This window comes from Falco naumanni, chromosome 4 (genome assembly GCF_017639655.2).
Source record: "Falco naumanni isolate bFalNau1 chromosome 4, bFalNau1.pat, whole genome shotgun sequence".
In the NCBI taxonomy this organism is placed as follows: domain Eukaryota; kingdom Metazoa; phylum Chordata; class Aves; order Falconiformes; family Falconidae; genus Falco; species Falco naumanni.
In genome coordinates this window covers 95,045,651-95,069,065 of record NC_054057.1, presented here as the reverse complement: position 1 = coordinate 95,069,065, position 23,415 = coordinate 95,045,651, and the positions used below count along the sequence as shown (strand labels likewise).

Genomic DNA, 23,415 nt, shown 5'->3' with positions numbered 1-23,415 from the left:
AGGCTTAGTTAGACATACGTAGTATTGGTTCTGTTCTCAATTCCACCATAAATCCAGTGTATGACCACTGGCAAGTAACTTATTTTCTTTGTATTTATCTTCAAAAAAAGACAAAAATAATATTTTTTTCTCTAAACTTGTTTGTCCACTTCAAACATCTTCAGCAATGGTTTTTACTATGCCTTTGTAGAGCACTTACCTAAATAGATAAATAAATAAATACCAGTTATGGGTTAAAATTTTACAAATAGTAAATAAAAACGATCTTCACTGATGACACTGTTGAATACATATGCACAGAAACAGTAGAAATAGTAAAGGTAATTTTAAAATTTAATCAGAAAATCAAAACAATGGAAAAGTATTAGGAATGTAGAGCTCATTAGGGCAAGCAGAGTCTATTAACTGTTCAGCTGTCCAAGCACAGAGCAGAAAATCTCTAGTTTACTTATCACCGAGTACAATGACCACTATGATCCTGGCTGTAATCAAATACATAATTGAAAGTGAACTAAACCAGAGAAATCAAAACCAAAAAACAGAGGGCCAGATCTTCCCACCACTGACTTCAATGGAATTACCTGGCTGAATACTCCCACTCACTCCAGCAAACCGAAAACTAACAACTATTACTCTGAACAGCTTCACACTGCTGACAGTATCTTTCCCACAAACTAGAAAGCTTATGCGCAATGACCTAAATGAGTACAACACACTTTTTTTTTTTCTTTTTTTTTTTTTTTTCTTGGGGGGGGCCTTTTCTGTCTCTATAAAAATTAGATGTACATTGTTACCCTAATATTTACATAAAGCATAACAATGAATTCTGTAGCTGGGTCAGCAGCAGTTCATCTGTATGATAGCCATCTGCATCATAGCATTTTAGTCTGCTTCAATGCATCTTAAGTCAAAAAATGATGTAATGGGGAACAGACTTGCTACAGCTTCACCTCTGCTTACTGTTCTATTTATGCAGACTGATGACAAAAAACTGCAACAGGCAAATAAGAAAAACAGTATGAAATGCATCTACAATAATATGGAACAATTATGTGTCACAAAATGTAACCACTTGGAAATTCAGACTGTCAAGGATCTGGACATTTAATTATTATAATCTTTCTAAACAAGAACTAATTGCAACTGAGGATTCACTTTTATCTAGAATTTTTCTTATGAATTTTAAGTATGTTACCTATTAGGATATAACCAAGGCTATGAAAATCCAAACAAATTACTCTTCTTCCAGTAAGCTTTCCTTATGCAGTACAAGCATGCTCTCCGTTTTTTGAGGCATCTGAATGAGTATTTCTAGCTAATGGCTAAATTCTTTTCCATATCTAGATTCAAAGAGGCAAGGAATATGTATACTTTGCTATTCCCCTAGAGAATGGATTTATTTTAGGACAAGAAAAACTATGTCTACTTTCAGATTTTGTCTCTTCCTCATGCTTTCCTGCCATCACTTATGAACATAAAAGTTAAACTATCTAGAACTATCTAAGGAAATAAATATAATTGCACAGCTACAACCAAAGTATGCCCTACAATAATTCCTACTGATTTATAAGTTCCATCTTTTCACCTTCATACAGCCTTGATAGTTACTAAATCACTGTTGAAAATACGCTAAGACATAATTTACTAACACTGTCCTGTCACCTCACTTAGCACTGGGATCAGCTTTGTATTTTTATGCTGTACTGTATGTGAGAAGTACCTCAGAGAAATCCATAGAATTATAGAATCATTTAGGTTCAAAAAGACCTTTAAGATCATCTGTATCGGTTCTAATTTTCTTTCTATGACCCCCTAAGTTACATTCATGATCTAAACTCATTTAAAACATCTTTACATATCTTAGTATCATTAAGACAGTCTTATCATTAATGCACTGCAGAAGTTCAGGTATATGCTTGCACAAATTTCTGCCAGGTGACAGATCTTTGGGAATCCAAGGTGCATTTCAGGTAGAACCACATCTCCTTCCTTTTTCTCGTGAAATTAAAATGCACCATTCTGTATAGCAAAATTCAGGTTCAGGAACTGCAGCCACAGTTGAAAGGAGAAGTATTGTCCTTTTTGCTGACTAATTTTGCAAGTTCAAAGAATTAAGTCAGTAACATCATGACAAAGAAAGGGTCTCTGTGTAACAGCCAAGCAACAGTTGCACGTGCCATTGTTCCGGTAGTGACCCACAGGTTTATTCGTTGCTACCGTGTTACCTATAGAAGAAGAGGAGAGAGTTACCTACACAGAATCAATCAAACAAGGATGATAAATAACACATGCTTTGTTGCTGCGAAGAAACTGTACGACTACATCACGAATGAACTTGCCCCAGCCATACCTATATAGCTTGCAGAGAAACAAAATCCATATGTAAATGTTAAATACACTGTTATTCAATAGTATAAGGGAGATTTGCAGATTAAAAATGGTTGTTCATGATTAAAGTTGCCACCAACATCCCATGGAAATCTCCTTCTACTTTATTTTGCTTAGCATCGTTTACAACACCAACGCCTACAGCACAAGTGTATGACCTGCATCTCAAAACACTGTTCGTGCTTAATGCTACCCATTCCCGTCGATCTGTCTTGTGCGAGGGAACTAGGATCAGACAGAACATGGTCTGCAGACAGGATGAATTCATGTTGCAGCAGAAGCCACTCCCAGATGACACTTCTCTCACAGGACCCCACAGTCTCTTCCCCTTAAAACCACATGCACACTCATGTATTGCACATACATCCCAAGCCTTAATGCGCACACAGTGCACAAAACCCACTGGTTTTGGCTGCACAGTGAGGAGGAGTCAGGTCAGATTTCCCATCCTGGAAATGGATGAGAATAGGCAGCCTGCAAGGAGGAAAGCTTTGTCAGCTCTGCTCTGTGGTGTCTAGATGTGTTACAAAACTAAACAGACACTCAGCACAGAGACGTTTTTATTTCCTTCCCTGAAGTAACTGATGTAAGATACAAGCTCCCCAGCTTTTCACGTTAACTGTCCCACTCAGCTACAAACCTTTCATCTAAACGCTGAGTAGCATAAGAAGTCTCCTGGGCTTCATATACCTCAAGTTACTCTAACAGTTTCACAAAATGAAAAGATAGAGGACTTAAAACTGATTAAAAGGCACTTCCTCTTTCAGTGTATGATTAACCTGTGGAAGTCATTGTCCCAACTAGCACTGATCCCAGGGTCTTAGAAAGCTTTAAAAATTAATTTAGAAATTTAAATGGTAGTGAGGTTGTCTTTGGTACATAACAGAAAAAAAGTTAATACGGAATGATCTCAACTCTTATGTTTTAGACATAAGCCAACTATTAAATTGGAAGAAGATCACTTATGCGTACATTTTCTATAATTGTCCACAGAGGTTTTGCTGTATCTTTCTGATTTAAGTATCCCAGCACTGAGGCACACAGGGTGCTGTATCGTTTGGACTACTGGTCTGACAGTTCATACAGTCCTCTTTGTGTAAACTTTTAATAACACACTAAATGCATATCTTGTTGATTGAGCAGAGTTTGTACAAATCTTCAGTTCATTTTCAAAACAAGTTATCTCATACATAGTTCCCTCTAACATGGGAAATTTTCTCTCCATTCTATTTTCCTTCGGGATTAATATTGCCTGTGCCACAAGCTTCTGTGGAGAATCTGGAGTTACCATTACTCATTATATTTGTGCAACAACTCTGTCTTGGTAAACAGAGAAAACCACACACAAGACAGGCAAAATACCTGCAGAGGGAATATGGATGCCAGGACAGATTCTGTGGCACAGCTTTTGCCGTCTAGCAAGCAGACACCTACATGTAAATTTGTCATCCAGGGCTTCCTTAAGGTATGGAAGAGGGAAAGAAGTGGGAACCTTCCTGTGGACGGGCATAGCCTTGCTGTGAGATCAGCCATTTCTCCCCACGTGACTTTGGAGAATCCTAAATAGCTCAGTTTGGGGTGAAACATGCCTGCAGCTGGGCACAATGAATGTCACACACAAAACGTTGGACAAATCATGTCCTTTCCTACTTGGACCAATGAAGAAGACAAACTTCATGATTTTAGATTAATTCTCAAGAGGCGCAATACTAAAAGCTAACTACAGGAGTACAATAACTTGGTGATATCATGGCAGGTCCTCAGCTTTTAGAAACATTACTACTATTGAGGATACAGCTCTTAAATGTAAGCCTCCAAAAGCAACTTCAGGGTTCACTTACTAACACACAGGTCACCCTTCCATTTAAAAGCATGGATAAAACACATATAGCAAACAATTAAAGACTTTCTAACAAAGAATAATTAAAAGGGGAAGAACTGAGACACCTTTTTAAGGGACCTGTCCTTTACTGAAGTCTGCCTATTCCCTCCTTTAACATGGCCAATCACTAGTTAAAGGTTAGGACTCTCTTGTGTCATTTCAATGTAATGTTTAACCATTAAGTTCTTTATTCATATATAATTTTATATTGTTGCAGTACCCAAGACCCCTATCAGAATCAGGATCTCCCTTATGTTGTTGCTGACCACATACACGAGAAAATACAGTCCTACCTTAAGGTGCTCACATCAAAAATCTAAAACAATACAGCACAGCAAAACAAAAACAAAATCATGTAATGAAAATTAACAGTTCTCATGTCAGTAATACAGTAGAACAAATCACATATAAGTACAAGTGCCAGTTGTTTGCTTATCCTTTCAATTAAATGCCCCTCAAAGAAAACTATGGTGACAAAAACCAGTGTGAAATGCATTAGTCCACATTGCAGCAAAGCAGTGGAAGAATTTAATGAAACAACATTTGCACTCACATTGCTACACCCTGCCTTCTGTTAGACCCACACAAACTCACTGGAGTTGATGAATTTGCACAGGTCTAAATGTAGGCAGGATGATTTGTCCCACCTTAGCTTTATAAAGACAACACTAAACTCATCAAAATGCATTACCATATTCTGTAGTTTGCTGGTTACAATATTTGTCATGGATGATAAAATAAATCATCCATGCCGAATTTGCCCATCTATTAGCAAACTCCCACTGACTCAGGCTGTCTCCTTTCACTGTTTAAGAGCAAGTCATGCACACATGCTATATGGCTGATGTGATCAGTTGACTTCAATGAACTAAAAAGCCACTGTTCATACGAAACCTGCATGAATGAGGCCTTGATGCCTCAGGCTTTCAGTCATCAATTCCAACATAAAGTTCTTTCTTCTACCCTTCATCCCTGTGGTATCTATTGAAGGGATCAACGATATTTAACCCTGGCTTATTCTTTTCCAATAAGGTTCTTTTGGTATAAATTGCTAGCTCTCTTCTGGTATGCAAAGAGATGAAGATGTCTTATTCAATACCTAGAACTCCTACTTTGCCAGTCTTACCCTTCCGTGTAATGCTACAGTGCTACTCCTTATCTACATACGCGTAGTTAAAAGTCAGTGTCTGTGAAGAAATTTAAAGGCTGAGTATAATCTATATCTTGCAATAACTGACTGCCAGTTACCCGTACTGATTCTAGAGTGTGCAGGTCAGCTTTCAGGTGTAATGTCCATCACAGGAGAAGAGCAGCACCTAGGCACACTATAGACTACATCTTTAGCACTTGACAAATTACATCTACTTGCAACAATTCCTTTGATCTTAAAAACAGAAATAGGGTTTTTCAGACTCATTGGTTTGGTCAGATTTTTCCAGCAAGCCTGCCACCGTGCAATGTCTGTATTTGGGCTTCAGACTACTAATATTACACCACAGCTGCCCAAACCATCCTATTTTTTCTCCCTCATCCAGAAATTGGCACAGTTTTCATTCCTTAGAACAACCATTATTAAACATTTGGTGGCAGTATTTGCGTATTGACTCAGACTGTAACCTAATCAACAACATCCATTTACAGCTAGAAGAGGCTGTAAAGGGAAAAGCTAAGCATATGTCTTTCCTTGCTATTGCCTGCCAAAGACTTCTGTTCTGTGATATATTTAGATATGCAGTTTGCCATGACTTGTTGAACTTCAATGCACTGAACTCAATTTAGATTGTTAAGCAGACGGAGGACATGGTATTTTCTCTGCTGGCTATTAATTAAGAAATATGATGGTATAGCAAAGTTTTTTTAAAAAAAAATAGGCCATCTACAGGATGGCCTGTAATTAGAAATGAGTTGAACCAGCCTGATTTCCAGTGGTGCTATGTCCCACAGTTCCCACTGACGTCAATGCAGATTCTCAACAATTCCTAAGACAGACTACTGCTTTCCAAAGCTGAAAGGGCTTTCCAGTAGCACAGGAACTTTAGGTGACACCGATAGACCTTGGATCCATGTACTCAGCTTGAAAATTGAAGAACTGATCCTGGAACATGATTGTCCAGCTAGCACTGGTTACAAAGGAATAGTTTCTTTGCTCACGAAAGACTGAAGCAGGGCCTTCTACAGTCTGAACTTCAGCACACAATAACCTAACCAGGCCAGCAGTGAAGGGGCAGTTCTGACCCAACATTTCCCTCTCTGAGAACAATTGCACTAATCACTGCTTTCCAAAACATTAAGGAGTCCAGTACTGGTGCTCACACCCGCAGACACAACATAATAAGCAAGTGCTATCAGCAGACTGCCACCTTTAAATATAGGCGATCTCTGTACTTGCCTTTGTGGTTTTGACTTTATTTCCACTGCTGCAAGACCAACCTGAATAGTCTGGTAGTACTTTACAATCCTCTCCATCCAAACAGGGGTTCATATGACACCACCACTTCTGTAGAACAATGGAAGCTACAAAAAGAAACAGAAAAGAGAAACGGAATTCAATCTTTTTTATTATAATTACTGTTTGGTTTAATAGGGAGGTTGTCTGTGCAATGTTCAATTGTTTGATATCAAAAGGCAGAACTGACAGCTACTGGCTTAATGGCTAATCACACTGTGTTTGAGCTAAAAACGTGGCTAGAAAACTTCACCAGCACACAGAAGGGTAAATGTCATATGCAAATGGTGAAGACAGGCAAGCACCACCAGAGACTGACTCCAACATTTGAATTGGCCTCTGGAAGTGCCTTTCTGTCTCCACTGACTACAAAAGATGACTTGCCTCCTTCATTTACATGCTTCAGTCAAGTACCTGCTATAAGGCAGAAGGAAACGAAGGCTTCTTGTTTAACCTAGATATGCATATGCAAGACTGGACGAAGAAATGCCAGTTTCTCCCTTCACTGGGTGAGAAAATAGAATTGCACAGAGATGTAAGCATGTGAGATCTGTCAGCAAATAATGCCGATAAGAATGTGAAAACTGCTGGAAAGCATTAGATTATTAACTAAAAAGCTACTTGCAGTTACACTGCCTGTTTTGCAGTATGTATTAGAAGACTACAGTAGTACACCTTAACTGTGCAAATTTATTGATTGTCTACCCTCAAGCCAATTTCCATTAACAAGTTCACGCTTGTTATTTTTACAAATGTAGTAACTTTATAATGCTGCTGTTAACAACAGATACACTTTCTCACAAACAGCTGCAATCATCTGCCTGCATTTCTGTTTTGCATTGTTCATGGGATACATCAAATCCCAGAAAATTATTATGAAATATATCAGTTCACAATCTTACACAATCAAAATTGCATTTCAAAATAAAATATGGCTTAAAATACTGATTTAGTTAGTCTGTATTATGCTACTGTATGCACAAAATATTAAATTGCTTGCTTTAAAAGATACCACATCCCAAAGAAAGAAACAAAAATAATTTAGTCTACTTCTTGTAAAGCACTTCCTTTTTAATTTCAAGGTAGATTCGTACTCCTGCAACTCTCAAATTAGGGTGACAAGCAGGCAAGCTGACATTAGGATATTGCTGAAATGTTCATTCAATTACTTTTGTTTTGCACTTTCACTCTAAGCCTACGTGAAAAGCACTCTGAAAAATATACTTTCGAAACACCAGTTTGTCTTTTATAAACTACTATTTCAGCCCCATAACATTATAAAATAAATGCAAGATTCCTTTCACCAGTAATTTGGATCTTAGATCATTTGCATTGATGCTGATCGATTGTTGACAAAAACGGGTGAAACTTGACCGCACTTCCTAGAAGGCTAGGGATCATTTCCACACCAGGCATACCGTCCAGTCATCTATTTTATCTGTTTTCTCTCTGCTGTTTTCTAAACTTTTTTCAATTTCTATACTACATTTATTTCAGGTAAACACAAGTAAGTCTAGACAGTCAGATTCAAGAAGACTGAGGGCGTGCACAGAGGTCCCTAAGCAAGCAGGAGGTTCGGGTAGCAAGCTAGCTGTATCTTCAGAGCACTGCTTCAAAGTCAACGAGTCCTCCTGGGAGGCCTGGCACACCACCCCACAGCTCGGCACAGTCCTGTCGTGAGTGTGGATGCAGTGACATACTGAAACTTTGCCTGCACTCCGACATGTGAACATGCTTTCCTATATTTAGTGCTACACTAAAACCCTAAGTTCAACTTCAGACCTTGAAAACCATCTCACTCACCTGTCTCCTGAAGACACCTAGAATTCCTTGTGCCTCGGTTACCCTGATATCTATTTAGATCCAACCTTTTTCGTATTGGTTTGGGTGCAGTATTTTTTAGACCACAGAAAATGCACCAAACATGGTAGTTTTTATTTATCTATACAACCTGCATGTAACTGCTTTTAATAACTAATTTAAAAAAAAAAAAAAAAGCACTAGTTGACTGGCCAAAAGTGCAGCACAGGTGTGGGTTCACACAGCATTCTTGACCACTTGTGTCCATGCAACTTCCTGATCCATGTGGAACTGGCCCATCATCTCCAGCAGTACCATCTTCTATTAAAACAAGCAAGCACGGATGTGAATGGGAAACATCGCTGAATGAATCTGTAACTCAAACAAGATCCACAAGGTCTACAATAGACTGCATATTTCACCTTCTATTCACCTCTTGTTTAGATACTTTCATAGAAAGTGACTCCTACCCTTCTGTTGACTGATTTCTATTCTGTGCAGATATCTCTCCTCAGAGTAATGGCAACACTTCGAAACACTTAATACAGATCTCATTCCATTAGCTTCCAGCAAATCCTCAATTCATTGCTGTAACAATCCACTAACTCTTACATCCATTTAATGTCCAATTTCTCTGTAGTTGTAATGTCCACTCTGCTGATCTATATGTCCTAACTAGCTGTAGCTGTTTGTGTCAGACACACCCCCAAGATTAGTCGATTAAAATTCTCCATCAGAGCCTTAGGGTCATCTTCATAGCTAGAGCTCTTTACCTATCATTCCTGAAATGGTGTGACTCACTGGAGGGTATAAAGGCTTCCTCCTCTTTTCAGATTGAGGCACTCTTGGAGCGGGTTCAGCAGATGACTTTTCTAAGAAATGAGAGCAGCTATATCACTCTCATACACAAACACTCTCATGAAAGGAAAGGAGACTGCTTTAGTTTGACATTAGCCAAATGATTTGCTGGAAACCAGCCAGAAACCCTGCCAGAAATACATCTTCTGCCGACATTGCTCTCTAGATAATGTGACTGCATGGAAACAGTAGGTTCACAAAGAGTAAAGCCAGAAGGTGTCAATACATCATCTCATCTTGTCTCATGCAGTTCACTGTGTTGTTCCCCCAGTCAAGTTGGGCTACACAGTGTTTTCCAAGCCAACATGGAAAAGGTGAAGAAAGACACTTCTACCATTGTCATTTTTTTCTGACAGTAAAATAATCTCAGCATGAAACACACAGCCTTAGTTTTCTTCCTCTTCCCACTTCTTCTGTTGTGCTTTCTTCTCCTACATTACAGCACCTGTTAGCAATCATCATTTTCTCCCTGTGAAGGTATTAAATGTGCTGCAACCCAGTAACTTTTCAATCTTCTGCCTGATAAACTGAGCTGATTGAACTTCTTCAGTTTCGCACCACAATGCATTTGTCTTTATTAACGCAGTTATTTCAAACAGGTTCCACTTCCTGTGAGCAGGACTATGCCACGTGACTGCCTTGGGCTCATCATTAATTACTTGTTTGCCCCACCAGATGAAACCCATACACGTTTTTGTCAGGAGAGATTCTATATTTGCTTTCAGGTCACTGCTGAAAACGTTGCAGAGTGTCAGGTGTAGAGCTAAGCACTGTGAAATCCCCGTAGATACGTGCCATTTGACTACCACGTCCTACTGCTGACTGGGGAGAGATGTGTTTTTGAGGTATGCTAGGTAACTGACACTGAGCACTGCACACAATGGCATATGGTTCAAGATTAAATAGCTTACAAAAATAAGACTTAAATCCTCAAATGTATTTAGTAACCAAATCTTTAGCTGAATAAATTAAACATTGTCTTCCAAGGTAACTTGGAAAACCTGGGCTTACGTGTGTTAAACCAAGAATCTCTATTAGTCTTGAAAACTCCTCAGCAAATGAAATCAGTTGTGTCTGGCAAATCTCTTTTCAGAAAGCCACATAAATTCTTGTGATCTGTAGTCCAGGAATTCCTTGCTAATTGGATATCAGATCAGCTTCTCAGTTACTCACACAGGATTGAGATCAGCCTCAGCTGCCCTTGCGTATCTAGACCACGGTGCCTACCCTCCCTAAGCTGTCACAATACTAGTGCTCTTCCAGAGTACCACAAGTATTCTGAAACACATTTTTAATTACAACTGACCAGAGATCTATTAGCCAGCTTGTTAGGACTCTAAACTACCCAGGATTAGAATTAAAAAAGGAAAGAAAAAAAAGAAGTTTAATCCTAGTAGATATTGTTGACTAAAAAAGACGCTCACCAACAAGTTAGAAAGTACCTGCCCATCCTGTTACCTACCCAAAAGCAGAACTGTGACACTGATCCGCCTCAGCATTAACAATGTCAATATTTCATGCATTATGAGCTAGTATTTTTATTAAGGATTTCTGTGTGTTCGTCTTGAACAAGTAAATTCATATTGTCCTTAGTCTGGACAAATACAGATGTATTTCCTACTCCACTGGATTATGCTTTCTCCCATGTAAATTTTCTGTACACTATTCATTCTACTGCGTATTTCCTTTTACTCTTTGAATACTGACAAAGCATTAGGATCCTTTTGAATTCTCAAGTATTCTGAAATCCATTCAAAAACAGTGGGAGGGAAATCTTCTCAGCTCTTTGTTCTTTTATCTATTTCTTATGTATTGATTTTTTGTTTTCTTCTTTCTATATGCCCTCTTCCCTTCAGTCTGTAACCCAGATGGGCTTTCAGCCAAAATTGTCCTTTTTCTTCATTGCGGTTTTTTGGCCTTACAGAAAAATTCTTCAACAATTCTTTAGTCCCATTCACTTTTCCTTCCAATGTGAACGTTTCTTCCTCATAAATTCTAGGACTAATAGAATTGCCTAGATGGGAGATGATTTGGCTAGTGATGATTTACTTAGGGGCATTTAACACACTTAGCTAAGATAGCTACTCTACAGACAAGAGTTATTAGTGTTTTATCTTCTTGGCAGTAGCTGTTAGACAAGCTGGAAGTACTTATTCAAGGGTGTTTATTTCCTTGAAGAAAACTGGTATAAACAAAATCTCATAACTACTTTAAATGTAATTTAGTCATTGACAGAAAAATGGGTTGACCATTGCTAAGCAAAATTTTCTATAGCTGCAATCCAGTAGTATAGCTACAGCTCAAGGCACGGTATACAGACTACATGGTATGTCCTCTCTGCATATTTAAATACTTCCTTTTACATGCTCTGTCTTTTTCTGAGTTTAGTGGCTCAATTTATCTACAACATTTCCAAAGTATCATATGAGCCTGTGCTTGGAAGCTCAAACTCCCAGGAAAATGAGGTGTGCATGTGTAGAAGAACTAGCCTTGGGTTTTTTTGTTTGTTTGTCAGTGCTTGTCAATAGTTTTCACAAGTTCAAATACACAAATAACAAGAGTTTCTTGTTGGATGCATCCAAAATGCAGTTACTTAAGTAAGCGTGCTATCACGGGCAAAGAATAAAAAATATCCTGACCCAAAGAGTTCTTGCCCTGTACTCTCATCTAGTTATGACAAGTGGTTTTACTTGTAAAAATGCAAAGATCTCAGTCTATAAAAAACACTGATTTTCACCTTCATATCCTTTTTAAATTAAGTACTTTGACTTCTCTTACTACCAATATTTAAAGTTTCAGAGATGAAAGACACTGTAGAAATGCAAAATGCACTATAAATGTCAGTTAGGCCAGACAATTCAGTATTACTCCACAACATGGACCCATTTGTATCAATCAAGGCACTTAAGACTTTCACCTTATGCATTTGCAAGATTTAACTAGCTTTTACTTTCTTTTCTGCACTACTTCAACACCTTTTCCTTGGAACTCACCTGGATATCTATCATTTCTTCCGTAGCACAATTACTTAGTTTCCTCCTTAGCACATATCATGATAAAAAGAGTCACTTCTATGTATAGGTGTATGCCTGAATGTAATTATGCAAACATCTATTCTGACTTTGCTCAAATAGGGCGCCTGAGATATTGGTAGCTGTGAATATTGGTCCACATATTCACTACCTCTTCAAGCAGAGCTTAGCTGCCCCAATAAACTGCTGCTTTAAATCTGACCTGGTGCAAAATTCTTTAGCATCTGTCAACCTATTTCAAAATGTAAACATCCAGCTGGCCTATGACTGTATCCTGAAAAACCCGACAACAGGCTTTATAAGCCTATTTCATGGACTATATATACAAATGGGCACAATGCCAAATACTTGTCAACAAGGAGCTCTGATGAACTAGGCTCTACCTCTGCCCAAATTAACAAACGAGCTGTCACTGATACCCAGTGGGATCTAGGTCAGGAAACCTATGTGCTGCAAGACTGAGAAAACTAAGGAAAAAACCCCAACCAAATTAAAACCCCATAAAATACTAAAAAAATATGTACACATTTCCAATGAGAAAGCCTTATTTTAAATAAAAATAAAATTTAAAAAAAAAAAAAAATCCAAATAGGTTATAGGAGAAAGCTGCTCAAATGTCAAGTTTAAATCCAGAACAGAATGGTAAATAGTTTGTCTAGACATTGCTGAAGTCCCAGACCTTTACAGTCTTCTGTATTCTGTTAGAATCTGTTTCTTGCAGTGGTCTTAATTTCTCATCGACTATCTACAGTCTATGACCAGTGATATACTTGCCTGGCCTGAAGGAAAACTAGAATCCACTCACTGTTTCGTGAGTTGTTAACACTAAAAGAGAAATCAGATCTCCATTTAAAAATACCATGACAAAGCAGGCTTTTGTAAAATTGTCATGCAACAAAATTATCTCAACAAAACTTATTGTAATTATTTAATTACATAAGCATTCATTCATTTGGTCAAGAAAGGAAAACATAATGACATTCCAATAACTTTATAAAGGCTGTTACTCTGCATAGAACATGAAATACAATTCCATTTACTCTGCTCCAATAGTCTTTTTGTGCTGCCCAAGAACAGGTGAAATATGGAAACCCTGGAAAGTTCACAGGCAACATCAACTTAAGAGAGACTGATTTCATCCTATTTACTATTGTTTTCCAGCATGACTTGTACATAGTTGGTTTTCTTTTGCGTGCATGTGAAGAGGCTAAAATCCAAACAGAACATATTTTCTAAATCCAAATAGAGCACACTTAAATCATATCTGCTATAAAAACTACTAACCCTAAGCTACTTTTACTAAGAATTCCAATAGTTAAAAGAATCTCTCTGTGTATGACTAAAAATCATGTAGTCTGACACTACAGGTACTTTTTGGACACACTCTCAATGAACATGAACTACACTGTTTTCTTATGTTGTCCAAACACAGTTTAGCACGTAAGTAATTTGAGGGTGGTCAGTCATTGGAACAGTCTCCCCAGGGACACGGTCTTGGTACCAAGCCTGTCAGAGTTCAAGAAGCATCTGGACAATGCTTTTGTCATACAATTCAGTTTTAGGTTGCCCTGCACGGAGCAGGTAGTTGGATTTGATGGTCCTCATGGGTTCCTTCCAGCTTGAGGTATTCTGTGACTGTGATGTGAGGTAGGAACTACAAGTACCAACCACCGTATGCATGCCATGCATGAGCACCAGCACAGAGACAACTGCTGCCCTAATGTAAACGAAAACCACTACTGGATAAGGTCTGAAATTCAAAGAAAATATTTTTAAAGACTACCACAAGCCAATTGCTCTATGAAATCTTTTCTTTAGTTAGAAAAGTAACTTTTTTCAGCATGTCCTTCCTTTTAAGCTCAGGGCAAAATATAGGCAAATTACACAGCCCTGCATTCAGTAAGGTAGTGTTGGAAAAGAAAATGTCTGTATCAGACTGAAATATGCAAATTCAAGACACAAACTGTTTCTGGCTTCCACAGCATAGAAGCCTACCAAAAGGTATGTATAGAGTGGGAGAAAATATCTAATCCGGAGGCTAAGGAAAGACAGTTACAGTTTCTGTGCTATGGCAACTGACTGTGGTCCCCAATGCTTGCAAAAATAAGCGAAGCATGCTAAAACATTGCCCTAAGGGGTGAGGGGGAATCAAAGGCTTCCACTGTAGAAACCAAATTCTTACATTCATAATGTTTTGTCATATTTAATTTTAACTATACTTGAAGAAAAAACAGTCACTAAATTCTGTCAGCAACAATTTGCATTGACTGAATTAAGCTTCTGTGGTATTGTACTTTTAAATCTTTCTATCATACAACAACAGTGTCACCTTTGCAATCCTTAAGTGAGTTTTAAACAATGCCTGACTTTTATTATCTGCTGTACATAAAAGTATTTCTGCTGTTTGATGTGTCACCTAAAAATACAGGAGGTACTTCTGATGTGACAAGAAAACTACTTAACAAATTGCACAGTTAAAGTTGATTATGTTCCTGAATTACAAGGCATGAAAAGACTAAGCATCTTAAAAAAAAACCCAACATCTACTTTCTTAAATAAGAGGTTCTCAAAACAGACAATAGATTTAAAAAAATCAGATATCACATGTATTTAGAGTTTTCTGTTTAGAACTAAGGATCTCCCAATGATACATTAAAAATTGGATTTTGAATTTTCTGTTTTATATTTAATTTGAAATGGTTGCAATTTTGTGTGAAAAAAAATGAAGACAAAAGAGTCTTGCTTATGAACCAATGAAATGGGGGATCTGGTAACTTTTAGATTTTTTCTAAAATAAAAACAAAGAAAGTCTGTCTTGGAGTAGCTGATTACTAAGTTAAGAGCAGCAGCAGCCTCTCCGGGGAATAGACCCTGCTGGTGGAAAAGGAAGAAGGGTAACCCATAGTTTCTGAACTGCTGGTAAGCCAGAGAGGAAAACAGCAGGGGTGAGGTACAGAGCAAGCCTCAGGAAGGAGAGTTTTATATAGCCTCAGAATACCTGATCAACATTACAATCAAAGTAAGATTTTAGCTTTAGTATATATAATGAATTTAATTTCAAGTGAGTTACAATGCTAAAAGCATAAGGATGGCAATATTGAGCTCTGCAAGGATTTCAACGTCTACCCAGGAAGGTGATTGAATAAAGCAACTGTACCACGTTTTTCCTTCATCAGGTAAGTGTCCTAGCTCAGACACTGGGTCCTGTACAGCAGCATGCTTGCTCTGCTCTCTAAACTCCAACCTATTTGTGGTTACAATACACAAAACTGAACAGACATGGGGCATCATTGTAACGCGGGTGTCCAGCATAAGGGCCCATTAGGAACATAATATGGTGAAACAGTCATCTGGAGAACAGCTTTCAAAATCAGATGTTCCAGTACTATCTGCATACCCAGTTTTAGGGCTGCATTTATTATCCAGGGAATTTTTAGCCAAGTTACTAAGTCTAAAAACAGCTGGAAGAGTTAGTATCATAAGCTTGAATTTCTTGGCTTATGATGTTTTCAGACTAGTAATAAAGGAGAATTCTTGTGTGAAAAAAATTAAGAAGTTTTATTGGCACAGACATGAAATGGACAAGTACATATATTAAGAGGATTAATTACACCCAGATTTATGCACAGACTCATTATCATCAACGTACAGAGATGTTTCCAAAATTAACAAAAGGAAGGATTATGCTTTTGAGGCAGTGGGAAGTCAAACAATCAAGGAGACTAAACTTCTCAAACAACCTTAATGAACCATGAGTGAGCAGGAGGCTGCTTACCTTCCACGCACGAAGGCTGAGCCTTTGTCGTACCAGCCACCTGTCCTGGGAAGCAAGAACACTTGACTGTTTGTGATCGTTCTTCAATCCGGTTCTTATTGCAGCAACGATGCACTGCCACAACTTCACATGTCCCTTGCTTGACTTGGTGCTGGCCTAATAATTGCAGAGATAGGTGATGGAGAGCAAAACAAAACATCAGTGCATAGAGAAAAAGCTAGTTCATACAGTCCTACAAGATACTGAATCTCTCAAATGCCAGTTTAAATCCCAGGAAGACAAAGGGGCAAAGCATCTTGTAGGATCTGGCTTATTCCCCAAGTTTATCCTTTTCTTACTAATAAAGATTAGTTCATCATAAGAAGTCAATTTTTCAGTCTTTCTTCTCTGGCCCTTACAAATCCATATGGAGAAAAGGAGACTGGAGTAGTCAATCAGATAGACTAGACAAGACAACATGCAGAGAGAAAGCACAGTCCTCCTTCATTTGGCTTCCTGTCTTGCATTAGGATTTATATTTCATTATTTCATTTCATAAATGGATACAATGGGCAGGATAATATTTAACACAAGGAACACATCTTAAACAGTAGGGAAACTTTCTAACATGACAACATGTAAGCACTGCTTGCTATGCCTATTATTGGAGGTAAGCTAAGAACAAGGTAGGCTGACAAGCTACCATAGTCAAGTTTTGTCAAAAAAAAAAAAAAAAAAAAAAACAAAAACCCACAACACAACAACAAACCAAGAAAAAAAAATAATCCCCAAACTATATGGATTTCTCAAGTTCTCTCCCAGACCATTTTGAAGAAAACTGGGATACTCTATCCTATTGCTTTCCTCTCAAGTGCCTTTCCTCACAATTCACTGTTCCCTAATTCTCAGAATTAATTTTTCCACCTCCTCTCCTTACTCCTGCCTTCACATCTTAGCTCCGCTGCTCCTTGCTCCCGACCATTTTCCTCCACTGCCATACTTACTCTCCACCCTGCCCAAACCCCTTTCTCAGAAACCCCACTTCACAAAACCTCTCTCCTCTTTGCATAAGTCATTTCCATGTCCTCACTTTCCTGAACAGCCTTCAAGTGCTTAATCTTGCATTTGTCTCGTCTTATTTAGAGTAGAGCCTTGGATGGCTCTTATCTATGTTTGTAAAGCACCTTGTAAATTAACAGCACTACAGAACAGGGTGAGTTTTTTAATAAGCGAGCTAGGCAGAGAGACAATGATGAGAATAGTAAAAATATTCACCATCAAAGCAGTACGGGCTCCTTATTCAACAAGAAACAACAGTGCAGATATTGGTGTAGGTGTGGGCATTATCAAAGGCACAGCAGACTAAAGAAAGGAAGGTAAAAGAAACAGGCAATCCTCCAACTGGCAAGCCTGGAGGATCAACCTGTTTCCTACTCACTCCATGCTTGCCCTGTTTTGGGTTTGGGTTTTTTTTGTTTGGTTGGTTGGTTGTTTACAGTATCTCTTGCTAATGAATACCAGACACAGGATTTTGAGACAGAGAACACCTTGGCCTGCTGCAGTTGTGACTAGGCTTACATCCTTATGGATGACATCTTACTGAGTGATAAAGATCACTGTACTTTTGGGGTAGAAACTTTTATGTGTTGATTAAGTGGGAAATCTTAACCTTCGCAAGAGTTAGAAATGTGATTTAGGCTTCTAAGGGGGTTTCCCCAAGAAAGGGGAGTATTCAAATATATATAAAACTTTTTAAAAGGTTGTCTTGGCAATGTTCCAATACACGTGCTTTGGTTTCACAAGTATTTCAAGCACAGCTAAAGGACTGCATGACTTGTTGCCAAATTTGTATTCACAGCAACCTCAATGGGCAAGAAACTTCATACATGCAATCCTGAAAAGCAAATTTAAAACATGTTAAATAAATATATATATACACACACACAGATACTTTTTTCTGAGGAAAAGAGTACACTGTACTTTTAAGCAAAATATGCTACAGCAGAAAAATGCATAAGGTATTTTACAGCAAGTTGAAAAAATGTTGAAGACAGCATAAAAGTACCTTACATAGCTCCTGTAACAAGTTTATTGGCAGACTGAATTTTCATGCAAGTACCTAATATACATACCATAATAAAGATGGGGAAAAAATGAAAACAGCTACCAGCTTGTAGGACAGAAGCTTCTATGCAAGTCAATATGGAAAATAAGTATACAAACAGGGAAATCCAATTGGCGATGACACTTCATTCCAAAATATTGTTCTACAAAACACCTCACACAACAATATTTGGAGATAATAAGCAGGTGGCCAGGGGTTCTGACAGAAAAGATTACGTAAAATGAAGTTGCTGATTTAAGAGAGTGTATTTATTTATGTATTAGACTTACAGCCTGAGTCAAAACTCTTTGGAGTAAACAAGGGAAAATCCCATTGGTTCCTATCGTGCTTACAGTGGTGATCCCGCACTCACTGGAGTCAATGAAAAAATTTCTATTGACTTCAGGAGAGCAAGGTCACAGTCTGGACTGTCTCATGAGAAGGAAGTTTTATAAGGGAGAAGAGAAAAAGGGAAAATTTGGAACTGCTTATACCACATACTTGAGTTTGCCATGTTTCTCATCTGAAAGACCAAGCAGCCAGGTCTTCTTTTTAATTAAAGTCATTATTCACCAGACATCAGATGCCAAGATAATAGTAGAAGCCATTTTTTTAGAAGGTACATCATAAGGATGGACTTGATCCAGCTCTAACGATCAATATATAGCTGAAAGAATGTCTGCTTTCAAGCTCAAATCCTGCTTCCTTTAGGTGAACAGTCCTGTTAAGTCAATACCAAAATAAATCAAACCAGTTGGCCCTGAGCACACAGCCCAAGAAACCCAGGGCTCGCTTTCAATTATCTTGTTTGAATTTTAAAGCAGTGACAGTGCTCCCCTGAAGTGCCAGGAGTCAACAGGCACACAGGTGTTTGCAGAAGGCAAAATTAAGTTACCTCATGAATGCATCTTTTGGTTTAGTAGCTGTTTTACTGTACACTTATTCATGCTTCATAGCTAAACAAGCACGTAAGAGGTGTCCCCTGCTCATCTGCTGGCAAGGGTAGGATGCTAAGGTTTGAAAGTACTGCTGCCACGCAAAGGAAGACAGCGCTCTCTTGTCCCTAGTGCGTAGCTCTTATGGAGTATAACAGTGAAAGGTACTAAAAAGCCAAAGACATCTGCATGCATCATTTGCATTAATTGGATTGCCTTGTAATAGTCTTTCCCCTCCTACATGTTCACATCTATATTTCCTCCTGCTTGTTCACATGCATCTTAACACTTTTTATTCTGTTGAGCACCATATGCATTTCTCCTTAATATTCAGACGCATCTGTGAACAGGTGCTGAACAAATGCTAAGTGTTAACATACTGGCTTTCTGTCCCATCTCTGTCAGTGTTAGCAATCTAGAGGACAAGCACTCAGTTTGCAGAGTGGCTTTCAGATTTAAGAAAACTATCAGTGTCTTGACAACTAACCATCAACTCAGTCTATTCTCTGCCTAGATCTACTGAAACCTGTTGATTCTGCATTCAGGTGCCCAAAGGCAGCAAAAAAGGAAGAATATAAAACTATTCTCCTGCACATTTTAACCTCCATCGTGCACTAGATAAACCCTCATCCTGGGTTTGAAGTACATTTAAGGTACAGCTGAGAGCATGATGACAGAAAACCCAAGAACAGCCTTAAAATATTTTATAATCAATGGATTCTCAGGAAGCCAAGGCATTAAAGAAGCTGGGACTGAACGATTTTTAAGGTGTGAAGATCACAGTAAGTGAATTCTACACCGGACACATCAGGAAAGCCATTTCAGGGAGAACTGCACTGAGAGAGAGGGAGAAAGCAGGCTGTGGAGAGACAAGCCCCTTTGGGCTCACTTAGAAAAAGCCCATAAATTTATAGCTCTTCACCCGTAAACCTATACAGATCTGCAGTTTAAGGGCTGTCAATATTTGCAGTTGAAATTCAGTTACATCTTCACATTTAAACAAGAAAACTCTCCAAGGAGAGATACATTTTATCAGCAACAATACCAAAGAAATGTTCCTGTCATAGAACACCTTCCGCATGCCGAAGAGGGAATGTCTGCCAGCCAGGCACTGTGGAGGACAGAGGATGAATGTTGAAAACTAGGGGCCTCTGGGTTACCTCTGATCAGGAGCCTGGCGTATGTGTTACTCTCCATACCACAAATCCTTTACAGCTTAGCTTCCCTAGAAATACCGACGCTATTCAAGTTCACTAAGGACACTTTCCTTCTCTCTCCATACAGAGCACAGACATAATGGGACAGGGCTCGCTAACAGAAGCAACCTCCAGGATACTCCATGCTGTGAATTTTGCTGCCTTCCATAATGAAATACCTACAGATAATAATAGCCCTCAGGTGCCCAAGCCCAGGATGCATCTTAACGATCTCAAGCACTAGCCAAACAAAGGCTCTGTGACCGTTTCTTTGTTAGCTGTGGACTTTCCAGCCCAGAATATGGTCCTGTGTAGAGCTTCACAGTTTGCAGAGAAGGCAGTCATCATCTCTGAAGAACAAGAAAGTACAAGCTAGGAAGTTACTAGGCTTGCACATTACAAGCCAGCACAAGTGTTGTGAGTAGAGTTGACTTAATAATCACCACTGAACTGTTTATTTTCAATTTAATACATTTTTTTCAACTAACATATTTGACAAGACCTTATTTTCACTTTCTTCATAGAAGTCAGGGGGCAGATATGCAATTAATGCTTCTAAAACTCTTTGAAATCCTCAAATGAAAAGAGGAAAATACAATTATTGTTAATAAAATATCAAACATCACAGTGATGTACTTCAAAACTACAAGGAAAATATCAAAGAAAGAGGAAGGCTTTCAGAAGGTTGCTAGCCGATTCTGTCCACATCCATTTCATCTCTGTGACTAATTCTAATCACTCACAAGGAGTGCTCTTTCAATGCAATATACGTGCAGGCAGCATGCCTTTATCTGAAATCCTGAATAATCTCCTCTTTTTCTAATTTCTTAACCAAGAAACATATGGAAAAGACACATTTAAAGGGAGTTTTTATCTCTGTTTCATAAGCTGCCCTCTTTAATAAAGAAAGCAACTAGCACTGTGGAGAACAGCACATCTAGACAGTAGGACAATATGACCATAGCTCAGCACATTCTTCAGTAAGCCTCAAAACCAGCAAGCTTGGTCTGGATGACATCAACTGCATCATTTATTTAAAAGGCAAAGAGGATGTCTGTCAATAGGAAGATGAATGGCTATGGAACCTAATATTGCAGACAACAGTCAGAGAAACAAGTGAGTTTACAAGTCAGCCCTGATGTTTTCTGGAAGAGGAAAGCACTCTAAAAAGCTTGATGTTGCACCTTCATTTAATGCTGGCTTTTGCTTACAAATATATGAACACACAGAAGTACACACCAAGAGGAAAATATTCTTAGAAAAAAAAACACATGTATTAAAGGAAATAACATGTTATTTTTCACAATTTTTTACCATACATATTTATGAGAACCTCTCCAGTTCATGGGATGTTTTGGGGGAGGAAAGGTGAGATGTTTTGAAAGATGACAGCTCTTCTCAAAAGAAGAAGCTAAAAGTCACTTGAAAGGCAAAATTTACACACCATCTTCTAGGCTTCTAGGCTCTTCAGCAGAGCTTTTCTCTACTACCATTCCATCACCCACTAGATTTTTTCATAATAATGTCACATTCATGTCACAAGGTCCTGACTTAGATGCTCTTCTTCCTCACGGATATACAATATTATATATATATATATGAAAAAAAAAGTCATAAATTGTCTCTGCACATACAATTCAGTCCAGTCTCACTTTTAAAGTTTTACCTTTTTACTTGTTAGCAGTTAGGGACTGGACTGTTCAGAGGGTCTAGAACTGCCACAAAAGACCAGTTCAACCAGTTCAACTGCTCTCCAGATAAATAGACACAAAATATCTTTCCATAATCACTTGACCATGATAATAGGCAAAGTATGATGTAGCACACACACCAAAGGGAAGAGAAAAAAAAAGGGAGCAAGGAATCCTGTTTGCTATCCTTTAATCTCATGTTCCTCAAATACATAGCAGTGTTTTGATTACTAGAGCTAACACCTGTAACAAAACAAGCAAGCAAAGATACAGTATCTCCCAGATGAAGGATTTGAGATTGCTGCTTCCACAATCTACAGGTTTCTAACAGCCCATAAAGTTACAGCCTTTGTTCCACCCAAGACATTTGCTCTTCATCAGTCGTGGAAGCCAGTAGTATGGCATGTGCAAAATCATAATCAGCATTTTAACTGGAGAACCAGATAACCAGCACTGAACCACTTTAACTTGTTTTGGGCAAGAAGCGACACTCAAAGAAAACAGCAACTCTCAAAATGAGCAACCAATTTGAGAGGAACCCTAGGGGTACAATAGATCTAGATGTGTATTTGGAAAAAAGGTGAGTAACCTCAAACCTTGATAATGAGACCCAAAAAGTTAATGAAATCAAAAGCATAACCTTTCAGTGCAGGTGAAGGAACATGCTGACACAGCTGGACAGAATCAAGTAACAGTGAATTCTTTGGCAAGTGTCAGAGGTCACATCCATATGGAGATTAAAGTCCCCTGGAATAAGTAGCATAGGTGACCTTAGATCAGACACAAGCACTGAGACTTCTCCAAGGAATGAAGCATTAAATCTGAGTGGTCAATAAATCAAAACAGCTGAGACCAATGTAGGTGCTGTAAATGAGGGAGGAAGGGGGGAATGGTTGCTGCAAATGAAAAGAAAGGTGGATGAAGAGTGACCTGGAAGCAAAAACAAATTAAAACATAAGCCTGTCTACCTGCTGGGGTGCTACATTGAAGTTAATCAATAAGGACTGCCTTTCAGCCAGGTAGAAATATTCATCCTGGTTCAAGTACACATATCACCTGTACAAATGAAATCTAAAAGCTTAAAACTTCATGAAGTACCATGGAGTAAAATAGTGCTAATCATTTCCTATGGAAAACTTTCTATTGTGTGGCTATTTTAGGTGAGGCAGAGAAGAAAATACAAGGAAAAGATTTGGTTTTCCATCACAACATTGTGCTCTGTAATACAGAAGTATTTCCCACATGACCCATTAACATTCACTCTCACTATTACATGCGGACCACACTTTTCCTCTCATTTGTTCCTTCCTTCACAAGTTTACCATGAGA

The 23,415-nt window shown here is 38.4% G+C and overlaps 1 protein-coding gene across 10 annotated transcripts in view; it reads right to left on the bottom strand.

The window, feature by feature from the left end:
• Window positions 1-315: 315 nt before the first annotated feature.
• TAFA4 (TAFA chemokine like family member 4) overlaps window positions 316-23,415 on the bottom strand; it is a 93,717-nt gene continuing 70,617 nt past the window's right edge. For 9 of the 10 annotated variants that reach the window (XM_040593295.1, XM_040593296.1, XM_040593302.1 and 6 more), the window contains 3 exons: window positions 16,182-16,337; window positions 6,701-6,784; window positions 316-2,225 (listed from right to left, as the gene is read on the bottom strand). In XM_040593295.1, the coding sequence (XP_040449229.1) occupies window positions 2,104-2,225; window positions 6,701-6,784; window positions 16,182-16,337 (362 nt within the window). In that variant the 3' untranslated portion in view covers window positions 316-2,103. Of the gene's footprint in view, window positions 2,226-6,659; window positions 6,785-16,181; window positions 16,338-23,415 lie in introns of all 10 variants that reach the window. The other variant, XM_040593294.1, reaches the window with a different exon arrangement.